This window comes from Physella acuta, unplaced genomic scaffold, assembly GCF_028476545.2.
Source record: "Physella acuta isolate Inbredline_101_S28 unplaced genomic scaffold, ASM2847654v3 ptg001149l, whole genome shotgun sequence".
Taxonomy (NCBI): domain Eukaryota; kingdom Metazoa; phylum Mollusca; class Gastropoda; family Physidae; genus Physella; species Physella acuta.
This window is the reverse complement of record NW_026732666.1, coordinates 17,538-30,661: the sequence shown is the minus strand read 5'-3', so window position 1 is coordinate 30,661 and position 13,124 is coordinate 17,538. Positions and strand designations below refer to the sequence as shown.

At 38.1% G+C, this 13,124-nt stretch overlaps 2 protein-coding genes across 2 annotated transcripts; both read right to left on the bottom strand.

Moving 5' to 3' along the window:
• Positions 1-1,120: 1,120 nt before the first annotated feature.
• LOC131956434 (uncharacterized) lies at positions 1,121-4,781 on the bottom strand. Its single transcript, XM_059320868.1, has 2 exons — positions 4,705-4,781; positions 1,121-2,826 (listed from the first exon to the last, which is right to left on the bottom strand). The coding sequence occupies exon 2, from the start codon at positions 2,773-2,775 to the stop codon at positions 1,603-1,605; it is 1,173 nt and encodes a 390-aa protein (XP_059176851.1). The 5' UTR covers positions 2,776-2,826; positions 4,705-4,781; the 3' UTR covers positions 1,121-1,602.
• Positions 4,782-5,980: 1,199 nt separating this feature from the next.
• Positions 5,981-8,975, bottom strand: LOC131956420 (uncharacterized). Its single transcript, XM_059320855.1, has 2 exons — positions 8,910-8,975; positions 5,981-7,858 (listed from the first exon to the last, which is right to left on the bottom strand). Exon 2 carries the CDS (start codon positions 7,807-7,809, stop codon positions 6,616-6,618), a length of 1,194 nt encoding a protein of 397 aa, XP_059176838.1. The 5' UTR covers positions 7,810-7,858; positions 8,910-8,975; the 3' UTR covers positions 5,981-6,615.
• Positions 8,976-13,124: the final 4,149 nt, after the last annotated feature.

Here is a 13,124-nt window from a genome sequence, read left to right as displayed (position 1 = left end):
TATCACTGCTGTGCGTGTTTAGTGCTCAAACTGTGGTTGCTCAGTGTCACTGATGTTGGTACTCAGTGCTGAAGATGTGGGTACTCAATAACACTGCCGTCGATACTAAATGCAAGTATAATGCCACTAATGTGGGTATTCAATAGCACTGCATAGGGTAATTTTGTCAGTATTCAACCTAACAGTATTCATTACGAGGTGTAGGTCTATGCTCAGTGTTATTATTGTCAAAGTCACTGTGAAGACCTTTATTTGATGATATCCAGGATAGTGGTCCACCGCCTCCCTGTTGTCCATTTATTTTTTATGTTCTCCTAATATTTTACAATGCTGTTTCAAAGCTAAATTCGTTATATTGTACCCAGCAACATGATCCCATTATTCCAGCATCGCTCTTTCTCCATTTACTAATGTCATTGAAACAGGTGAACTCTACTTCACCTACTACATGGACCGTAACGTTGTAAGTGCACTTTTATATATAGGCGAAGACTATATTGTAAATTCTTTACTTATTTATAATCATACTTGAATGAATGACAGCTTGGCGATGTATTTCGTTATACCTGCTTTGCGCCCAAGTACCATTTTATGTCTTAAACGCGACAAACCGTAATCAGCAAATAACTTCCAAAATTTTAAAATAAGTGAAGATTAAACAACAAGAGTAGTATTTGAAAAAACACGAAGCGTTCGGAAAGCAATTGCTCATCATTCTCAGTTTAAAGTAGGATCTTCTCCTATAGTAGTTGAGCACAGTACGATGACATAAATTTAATAAATATGTATAGACAATGACACACATTATGCCGACACGGCATTACACATCAAAATATGTCGAGAAGACATCGTACATCACATTATCCTCACATCAGTATATACCCTGATGATATCATAAATTAAAATATGCCCTTACAAAATAATGCTAGACGATATGCTAAGATTAGGACAAACATCAACATATGCCTAGAAGAAGTTATACATCTTAGTATGACGGGAAGATATCTTCAATCTTTATTATATATGTGTGTATATATATATATATATATATATATATATATATATATATATATATATATATATATATATATATATATATATATATATATATATATGCGTGTGTGTGTCTGCTTTCTTCTTCTTCGTTCTTAAGTATAATTGCTAAAAAGTGATTCCCTTCAACACAATTAAGTATTATGTGTCAGTTTGTTATGCGCCATATAGGCCGTTGATATCGATTCCAGCCTGCTTTTATTTTTGGATTTACTTCCATAGCCTTTGTCCAACCAAGAACAAATGCAGCAGTTGTTTGATTTTGGAGTTGTCTTTCATAGAAGAGATGCTGTCCCCACCAATTGATCCTAATGTGCCCAGGGGTTCGGACTCGAGACTTTTCGTTTTAACATACATGAGCTTTACTGACTCGACCATGCAGACCCTATAGATATATATGTGTGTGTTTGTGAGTATGTTAGTAATTCTAGGCTATTTTTTAATCAAGATAATAGTATTTTCTTGCATTTAAGTGGAACAGTGTAATTTAACTTACACTTCCAGTTGCAAAGGTGTTATATTTACTGTTTGTTATGGGCAGCTTGACAATTAAAGCTGTTCTATGTAGGCTGATTGTGAGGTGACGACGGCAGTGACGAAAGGCCTAAGCAGCATGAGCCACATCAAGCCCTGCTCAAGCACAATGTTGGTCAGTGCTGATGACGTCAGATCGGTGTTTAAAGCTACCAGGTAATAAACGGCTAACGGCGTCACTAGAATAAAGAAGATCAGCGCTAGAGAGAGAATCTTGTTTTGTTCTGGGTAGATAGCGTTGGTCGATGGTATCGTTGGGATGTTGTCGTTTACCACAACTGTCAGGTTGTTGACGTTTGAACTGTTGTTGACATAATCGTGTAGTGGATAATATGGATTATGTGGTGGATAATTAGGAGCATCCTGTGGTGGATAGTAAGGCGGGTTCTGTGTTGGATAAAGTGTGATCTGTGGTGAGTAATAAGGTGAACTCTGTGATTGATAGTAAGGTGGATCAGCATTATATGCAGGCACGTTCATCGCATCTGGTTGTCTGTGTTGTGCTATAATATCTTCAGTATCTTGACCACTGGCAAACGTTCGGTCACCTGACGTCATCTCTAGGTGCTGGACATAACCACGGTCTATCTTGAAGCAGACGACAACAACAGCCGTTATCAGTGCCAGACAAGCAGGGAGTACCATGGACACAACAATCTGTCCACTTGTTCTTTCAAGTGTAAAGCTAAGTCTACACGTATTCAGATCCACGCCTGCGAAGGTCTGTGGTAGGACGATAAGATACAATCCATGAAACCAAGGCAGGCTACTGATCAGAAAACTTCGAAGCAATTCGTAATTACCTGTTGTTCTTCGTCTCTTTGATCTCCGACGATACACAAATTCAACTGATAGAACAACGAGACCGAATCCATACACAAAATTTGGAAGATAATTTGCGTACACATTAGAGTAAATCCCTTTCCGGCATTCCTCTAATCCTAACTCATGCATCTGAAACATTAGTTTGGCCTGTATGACCAAGGCGAACAGCGCCAAGAAAATGTCCCCTACAGCCAGTGATATCAGCAGCAGGTGTTTTGGGCTGTACAGAAAATGTTTTCGTCTCATGATTTTGATGACGAGAGCACCGTTTGAGATGGTAATGACAATAATGAAGCTGATAAGAAGTGCTTTCGTAGCATACTGCACTGCTTCAACATCAACGGATTCCGAATACCCCGACATCTTTAGTTTAGTGTAGAGTTAAATGTAAAACGTGTCGTACTGTTTTTCTAACTGTGTAAAAAAAAAGAATGTAAGTCTCGTGAAAGGTTATGGTGACACGATTAAAACCTTATTTTTAAAGTTTTCTCTACCTGCTGTTCACCAGGTAATAGTTTTGACATCTAGCTCTTTGTTAAATATAACTGGCTTGTTAACGAAAAGATTATCATAATTTATTTTTACATTTAAAGCTCACAAAAAAACGACTGGAGATTACATCAGTATTCGCTAATTGCTTTCACTTACTTAAAAAAAAAAAACTTCTTATATTCTTAGCAGTGACGTAGCGAGGTCGGGTGTCACCCGGTGCGGCACGTAATGGTGTCACCACCCCCATAGGCGTAGCGACCCTTCCCTGGGACAAACTTTTAAATTTTCGATTTGTACCCCCCCCCTCAATGTTTCGATTTGCAAGCCCCCCACCACCCCTAAAATTTTTGTCTATATATTTTGCTATTTTTTGCCTTGGTGTCACCCCCTAAATGGTGTCACCCGGTGCAGTCCGCCCCCCCCCCTCTCGCTACGCCTATGATTCTTAGTCAAAACCCTAGCCTAAGATGTTTCTTAAACCCAAGTCACGCGAAGCTAGGAGATGTTGAAACACAATTACATTGTTATTTTAAAAAGTAAGATGCGAAAATTCAAGTTCAGCGCTGGACTGAGTCGCTGGGAAATAGAGAGAAAATGGGTGGCTGCTGGGAAATTACCGGTGGGCCCACTGGAATAAGATTATATGCAATTTTAAATTAATAAATGACACTTTTCTAGACCATGTAGCTCAGCTTACAGAAATTTCTTATCCGATAGCCACTTGTTCAGTGAACCATTCGAAATATGTTTATAGCTTTACAAAATGCATTCTTACTATTCTTTGTCTATTTGGGAAATTTTACTAGCTGTTATTTTTTTTTAATAAATTAATTATATCTCAATTGAGAAGAATACAACGATATTTTAAGTATGGGATGGGGGAAGGGGGGTTTCCTCTTTATTTCCGGGATCGACTAGACATAGCCCGTCCCCTTTGTTCCAGTTTAAACATATTTTACTACACCAATAAAGCCGCTAAGTCATGAGTGTCGTAATGGCAGATACCGTTACAATAAAACATTTTCTCTTAGGTTTTTTTTAAATTCCAAGTCACCTATCGTTAAATTACAGTCTTGCTACTAAATAGGTTACAATATAAATAGACAACATTTCTATAGGTTACTTATGATACATTCAAGATTAAAGTTAATTAAACAAACGTCAGAGAAGAGGCATCGCAGGACAGAGTCAGGGGTACGAATCGCACCGGTTGACACCGTTTGTGGGGGGGGGGGGGTGACACCAAGACAACAAATAGCAAAATGTATAAAAATAAATGGTTTTTTTTTTTGCCAGTTCAGTGAATGGTTAATGAGAGTTAAAAAGTAGACTACTATTAGTGCAAATTGACGATTCTGAAAGTGGGGGGGGGGGGAACAATGATCTAGACATGCAGACTGTAGAGAAAAATATTACAACCGACTATTGACAAATATTGTTAGTATTAACTATGAACAATTTAAAGCTTATACCAGGGCGAGGGGGAAGATGATGACACTAACTGCAAAATGTATAGTTGGATTAATATAATGAGTGTACAAATAGACACTATTTGACAAAATCGGAGGGAGCTGTTATATATATATATATATATATATATATATATATATATATATATATATATATATATATATATATATATATATATATATATATATATATATATATATATATATATATTCCCTTTATTTTTTCCCTTTGGTAGTGGGGGGAGGGGCGGTGAAACCATTAGGTGCCTCACCTGGTGACACCCGACCTAGCGACGCCATTGCTCCTGAGACAACTAAACAAAATTCTTACCTGACACCAGGAGTGGAGTAACTTTATCCTGTAGATTGAGAGCGAGTTCGTACTGTTACCGCATATTTATAGCCGTGTTGCCAGATAAAATTTTATGATGGTTAACCAATGCTATCTTGAAAAAGATAAGCCTCTTTTTAAAACTTTGGCTAGGTTTTTAAGGTACAAATTACGCTAGGGTTTTATTATACAAGTTGGGCTAGGGTTTTATTATACAAGTTAGGCTAGGGTTTTATGGTACAAGTTAGGCTATGGTTTTATGGTACAAGTTAGGATTTGGTTTTGTAGTACAAGTTAGGCTAGGATTTTATTGTACAAGTTAGGATTTGGTTTTATCGTACAAGTTAGGATTGGGTTTTATAGTATAAGTTAAAGTTTAGGTTCCGAGTTTAGGCTTCAGGATAGGCTGATGTTTTAGGGTATAAAATAGACAAGGTTGTATGATAGATTGGCTAGGGTTTTATGAAACATGTTAGGCTAGGGTTTTATAAAACATATTGGTCTAGGGTTTCTGATAGAAGTTAGGCATGGGTTTTATGAAACATGTTAGAAAAGGGTTTTTGAAAGATGTTAGGCTAGTGTTTTTGAAACATCTTAGGCTAGGGTTTTTGAAATATGTTAGGCTAGGGTTTATAAAACATGTTAGGTTTGGGTTTCTGAAACATGTTAGGCTAGAGTTTTATGGTACAAGTTAGACGAGGGTTTTTGAAACATGTTAGGTTAGTGTTTTTGAAACTTGTTAGGCTATGATAGACAATGGTTTATGGATACTCGTTAGCCAGCTAGTATTAGTTCATACACGACAGAGAGCTGTTAACATGAAGACAGGATCTACTTTTTTGCGGCGTTGCTTACTGTCAAGTTGATCCTTCCCTGTGGGAGTGGTCTATTTACAACACGTTGACCCGGTCTAGACACAGTCTACATCCTTCAGTGTCTCTCCGTTTTTTTTTAAATTTGTCGTTAGCCTATACGAGTGTGGCAAGTCTGCCTCCGTCGATAATCCATGTATAAAAAAAGTTAATTTCCACATAAATACTATAAATATATATATATATATATATATATATATATATATATATATATATATATATATATATATATATATATATATATATATTTATATATATATATATATATATATATATATATATATATATATATATATATATATATGTGTGTGTGTGTGTTCGTGTGTATGTGTGTGTGTATAAATCACGTGACCAAGAAACACAAAGTTTTCATATTTTTTTTACAAAGTAAAGATTATAGTGATGATGAGCATGAATACTGTCGTTTAATGAAGAAGAATGCAATACATTTATGCACATTAATATTCTAAAGAAAATAATACTGTTGTAAGTTAATTCATTGTAACATATATTTATTTTTTGTGATGTACGTATGTGAGGTTTGTTAAAAGTCATCTGGATGTGACACAATGTTATTAGTGTACCTAAATTATGTGTACGAGAAATGAAAAAAATATCATATAGTAGATGGAATGTGACGTCTTTGTGTCCGGGTTGAACATTTGCGAAATGGTTAACTTATTGTTAAACTTTAGCTGCACGTTGTCAAGTTTGATGTCAAGGGTCTAATTTTGACACGATGTTTGTCTGATCAAGCTTGAAGTGACTTAAGTAAATCCTGTATAGCCGCCGGAGACTCAAAGACGTACCTCTCCAGCACACATTGTTTTGGTCAGTTCATTTTAGACAAGCGTGTTATGTACTCACAGCTACCCTATTCTTCGTTATCTAAGTTCCTTTTCTGTGGTTTTGACGTGGTTTTATGTTGCAGGTAGGTTGATTGTGACCTTATGATTTCCTACTAATGACATGAATTTAATTACGTTGTATGCAGGTTGATTGTGAGGTAATGATTGCTCGGTGAGGTGATGACGTCATTTTAACAATATTTTAAGTAGGATGATTGTGACGTAATGATGGGCGTGATTACAGGCCTGAGCAGCATCAGGTACATGAAGCCGTCTGTTAAAGCCGTGTAGGTCACCCCAGGTAGGACAGCAAGATGGCTGATGGTGTAGGCCAAGTAGAACACCGCTTGCGGCATGACGAGGAAGAAGAAGGTCACGGCCAGGGTGAGAATTTTATATCTCTCGTTGAAGGAGGTGGTGGCGGCTGTGTGTGTGGTGGCGGGTAAGCCGGTGTTGTGTGGGGAGCCGGCGAATTGTGGCGAGCCGGTGTAGTATGGGGAGCCGTTGTTTTCAAGGGAGCCGTTAAATTTTTGAGGGCTGAATACATTGCTGGGTTCGTATGAGTAGTTAGACATCTGTTGCGGCTGGTAGCTTATCTGCTGGGGTTGTTGTTGATAGCTCGGTTGATGGTACGCTGGTAGGTGTTGATTCTGTACAGGATAATGCGCATGGGTTGATTGAGTGTAAGGCGGCGCCTGATGGTCATATGTTGGGGGTGCGGTCTCAATGTAGCCGAACGCCGGTCTCTGTGCTGTGTTCAGCTCAGTTGTCTGTGTGTGTCCGGGTTGACAATTTCCGTAGGCCAAAACTGAAGATATACACACAGCGATAACTGCAGGTAAAATTGTAGAGACGATTGTCTGCGCCCTTAATCTGTCTAGCGTGTAGTTCAATTGACACAGGCCTAGATCTACACCAGCCATTGTTAGCGGTAAAACAATGATTAACCCCAGAAACCAAGGGACGCTACTGATTAAAACAGCACGTAGAAAATCTTTCTGAGTTGCCGTTCCTGGAGTAGTTGTTTTCCGTCGATGAACGTACTCGGCACATAGAGTTACTAGCCCAGCGCCGTAGACAAAATTGAGAAGGTGGTACTCGTATACTGAAGCTGATAGAGATAAGCTGCAAGACGGTCCTATCGGATATTCTTGGAACATGGCTTTGGTTTGCGCAACCAAAGAAAACAGCGCACAAAAGGCATCGCCGAATGCTAGGGAGATGAGTATGATACACTTTGTTGAGTAGAGGAATCTGTTTTGTCTCGAGACTTTAAAGAGGAGGATTACGTTGGAGAGTAAAATTAGAATGATGAAGACGATGTGAAGACCCTTTGAGGCCGCTAGGTATGTGGTGTAGTTGATGCCAGACGCAGTGAAAGACATGTTGGCAGATGTTGATACGATGTCGGTTTGTTAGGGTTTCATCCGGATTCTGTGTAAATAAAACAAGAAGGTAATTAGACTCGACTTAAAGAAATTGGTCGTTTATAAATAGTAAAATGCCATGTTGATGTATAAGAATTATCTGGTGCATTGTACATAACCATAGGACGGCGTGGCCTAGCAGTAGAGCGATTGACTGCTAACACGGAAGTCGCGAGTTCGAATCCGGTTGCAAGTCAGTAGATCGTCACTAAGTCCACTCCGATAGGTAGCAAACACATGCTAGGGAAAGTAAAGGCGAGTGGGCATAATGCTGACCACACTATCCCATCATTTGCCGAGGGCACAGAAACAGGCGAACTCTACTTCACCTGCCTTTTGGACAGTCAGGTTTGAAAGGGAAATTTTACCTTTTGTTCATAACTTATACGATATACTTGCGTTAATTCTTGAGTTAGCACAAAGCTATCACAATATAGTTGTGTTACTGGATTTATCTTAGCGAATAGCTAACACAATGTAGTTGTATTACTTGATGGTCCTTATACTTAGTATGGGTGTGTTACTGGTGAATCTCGGAACATAGATAACACAATATAGTTGTGTTACTGTATTGATGTCATAATGAATAGCTAAAATATTATAGTTGTGTTACTGTATTTATCTTATCATGAATAGCTAACACAATATACTTTTGTTACTGTATTGATCTAGTCATGAATAGCTAACACAATATAGTTGTGTTACTGTATTGATGTTATAAGGAATAGCCAACACAATATAGTTGTGTTAATGTAAGATCTTATCATGAATAGCTAACACAATATAGTTGTGTTGCTGTAATGATCTTATCGTGGATAGCTAACACTATATAGTTTTGTTACTGTGTTGGTCCTGTCATGAATAGCTAACATAGTTTGGTTTGGTTTTAGTGTGGGTGTTAGAACATAACTAAACTCGTGTATTGGTGACAATAAGTGGATGTTAGCACTACAGAAGAAAATAAAAGAATATTCTAGATCAAATGCTTGCTTATATTTTAGGAGGGGAAGGGGGGTAATCGTTTGCTTTTAGATTAATAAATAGAAGAAAGCGCTTACCCGTGAGTATCTGCTGTCTAGTTTGTTTATTTCTCGAGCAATTGGTCTCATAAAGGTTGAGAAAATAGGCTAAGTAACGATTTCTGACCAATCAAAGCTCTAGATTAGAGGATTTTTTGTATATAAAAATAGAAGTCACAAGTTAAAATGTTATTTCATTATCTTCACGTGCCCATTACACATTGTGTTTGTCCAAAGTAAAAAGTTTCGATTTAAAGTATGTGTCAGAATCACACATCTGTTTACATGTCGAAGGATAACATTGAATTCACTGTGACAAGCGCGTAATCTTATCGTTATGATGAGATTATCTTATCGTTATGGTGAGATTATCTTATCATTATGATGAGATAAAACGGGTCAGCGTTGGTTCTGTGATATCAGCCCTCTATTTCACTGATAACAGTCGACTAGCAATCATAGATTAATTGTGTAGATTTGTGTTGCTAAAAAACAGAATTGGGTTTGCTCAAAATTTTTTGCTGGGTATTTGAAACTAAGCATGCTGCCCAGCTTTGCTTAGGCTTTCGAAAACATTGAGAATTTGAATGCTTAATTAATTCGCCCGAGGGTCGGTCTACGACCTCAGGAGTTATGTAGAGGTTCCTACGTGGACATTTTTTTTCGATTTATAGCTCATATAAGGCGCCGGTCAGTCGAGGTCAGTTTTGACCCCATCATCGTAGACTTTTCGGCCAACCGGCCCTCGTGTTCTGTCGCCCCAAGGCAAGATCCTGCCAAATTTGAAGCGCCTGCGGCGCCGGGAAGTGCCCTATCGGGCACCCGACAACTTTGCTTTATATATTATAGAGATTAGCAAATTGCATAGATAAACAAAGATTTCAATAAAGTAATTAAGGCCTGAAATACTTTAGTATAGAAATGTATTATTTGAATAGATGAATCTAGAATATCTAGATCTAGAATCAAAATAAATAAAATAAATTTTATGAGTTTAGGCCGGAAAAATTGTATTGTATACATTTCATAGTGTACGTAGATCTAAATAAAATTTGAATGAAATAGTTCATTTCTTTTTATTCTAACACGGCAGATGACGTCATTAGTTAATGTATAAGCAATAGTGACGTCGCAGTTTTATGCGTTCTTTTTCACATCTATTAATGCTTTTCCGGTTGCATAAATAATACTGTTTCTCTACATTCGAATACGCCTTTAATTTTTATTTTTCTTCTTTAAATAAAATTGTGGTTATACATTTAAAACATCTAACATATTATTTTCAACAAAAGTCCGTATAAAGTTCTCCATATATCGCTGCCGTTTCTGACGTGATGTCCGGCGAAAATATTTTGAGGACAGAGAGAGAGAGAGAGAGAGAGAGAGAGAGAGAGAGAGAGAGAGAGAGAGAGAAGTGCGCACATGGGGAATTATATATTAGGATAGATCTACTATCACAATATGCCGACCGACCGACCGAACGACATACCGACCGACCGACCGACGACCGACCGACCGACGACCGACCGACCGTACCCACCGACCGACTGACCGACTGACCGTACCCACCGACCGACTGACCGACCGACCGTACCCACCGACCAACTGACCGACCCACCGACCGACTGACCGACCGACCGTACCCACCGACCAACTGACCGACCCACCGACCGACTGACCGACCGACCGTACCCACCGACCGACTGACCGACCGACCGTACCCACCGACCAACTGTCCGACCCACCGACCCACCGACCGACTGACCGACCGACTGGAAACATTTATTTTTTTTTTTTTCATGTACAGTTAACTTCATTTTTTAACAGTAAAATGCCTGCAGGCTAAGTTCAAGCTGTTTTACACGTTGAAAAACACTCCTCTATGCAAAGAATTCCTTGAAAACCCCGACCCACCCATCCCTCCACACACACACACACATACACACACACACACACAAACATAGGCTGACCCACATGTTTCTGTCCTTGATCCTGATCTACCTGTATTTTTAGGAAAACTCAGGTCACGTCAAGGTGTGTCCGTTATAACGTTGCATTAAACTGATAATTGTCACTTTTTTAAAAAAGTTGATTGATTAGATCTTTAGGAGACATTTCAAGCATGTGGCAACTACAGTAAGAGAAGTCAACATCTGATATACCACAAAAATCTACAAGACGGGATTAGTACCCTGCGTACGATCTATTGCAGCGATTTAGATCGTTAATCAAGCTGTATAATGAAAATAAAATGTCTAGGTTCGGCATTGTTTTGTGTTTCCCACATTTACCTAGCATTGTGTAATTTTTGTTTGGTCGGAAATATCCTAAACAAGGAAACTGGTTTCCACTCTTCAAATCACAAAGCTGACATGACGTCAAAATCATTCAACTAACAACAAAGCTGACACCATGTTAAATAAACTTTATTTAAACATAAAGTAAACATTTTTTAAAACATTAGGTAAACTTTAGTTAAACATATTTAAAACATTAGGTTAACATTAGTTAAACATTTTTAAAACATTTGGTAAACATTAGTTAAACATTTTCAAACATTAGGTAAACATTAGTTAAACATTAGTTAAACATTAGTTAAACATTTTTAAAACATTAGGTAAACATAAGTTAAACATTTTTAAACATTAGGGAAACATCATTTAAACAGTCAATACAAATTGTACTGTTGAGTTTATGTTCGACGAAACACAACATTGATGTTGATGCTACAGTTGCGTACGTTACACGGAAATGACCCAACAGCAAAGTTAACACGTGTGTGACTGGTGAGTAATGACTAGGAGAAACCGGATTTTTACCATTTCAACCACAGTAGCCTAGGGCAGGGAAAATCAAGGGCGTATACCTGGAAATAAATATCAGATAAATGCACATTGTTAAATAATAATTTAAAGTATTATTATTTTGTAAATGTGTATTTTTTTAAAGCTGCAAAGCGATTGTGCTGTTATTAAATGGAACAGAAATATTCGAAATTATAATCATGAGCGATTGAACATCGGTAGTGTTATCAGGGCGTACAATGTATTTATAGGTCAGTTACGTAGCAACGTGTTTATTCTGAGTATATTTAAAAACGAGAGAGGGTACAACGGAACTGTGTAACAATTGTTTAATAAAACAAACACTAGCAAAAAAAAAAAAAACTAGCATTTAAATTTTAAAAGTATAGAACAGCGGTATAAACATGTGTTATTTTGATAAATCTGCAACAATACACTGACCATTTTCTTAACACTTGCTATTGCAGCATGAACGTGATGAAAAAATTGCGATAATCTTAATATTTAATCAATACTGTCTAGCGCATTTTTAATGTGTACCTTATTATAAAGTGAAACAAATTGTAATATATCAATCGATAGTTAAAAACAGATATATTGAATAAGATAATACATAGGTATATTCTAATATCCTACATATTTTCAAACAAATAAGGCATCATGTTTGATGACTAACCCCATACAAATTATGCACTTCAAGTGCGATACTACTAGCCTGATCGTCTGCGATAGGCTTATCAGCATACAGATAATAGGTCTAGCCAGCTCTTCAGTCCATGGCACCTGGGAGAAGTGCCTGCTACATTATCCATTGATATGCCGTGCCGTGCCAGAAATAAATCAATAAAACAAGACGACTGCATCCCGCATGAAGGAATTCAGATGCTATCGCAGGACAGGTGTTTAAATGGACGCCTCAAGGGAAACAAAACAGGTTAGGCGAAGACGTGGTGGCGCATGACGTGGAATCAGCTAACAAAGGCAGGAATATCTTGTGGGACTCAGAGTTTCTTCCAGGCATCTCTTCGGGGGGGGGGGTATAAGCCCCCCCCCCCGAAAATTTTTTATCGCCCCCCCCCCCCCCGAACGAAATGAAATTTATATAATTTATATAGAAAATATATACTTTTAACAGTGTCCGCCCTCCGAAGAAAGTCTACCGCCCTCCCCCCGAAAATTTCAAGTGCCCCCCCCCCCCCCCGGAGAAAAAAGTCTGGAAGAAACACTGGGGGGCTGCCAACAAAATTGTCAGATACCGGCAAAGATGGAGGGAGCTTGCAGTGGCGGCCCCGTGTCTCTTGGGCGCAAAGGGAAAAGGTTCTGTTGCTTCTGTTTTTTGTTTTGTTTTTTAAATTTTAATCAAAGAACATTGAGTTGACCAATCTCTGGTGGTATTTGTAATTAGATAAAAGCATCACCAGTAGCTTAAAGTTTGATACTGCGATCGTCT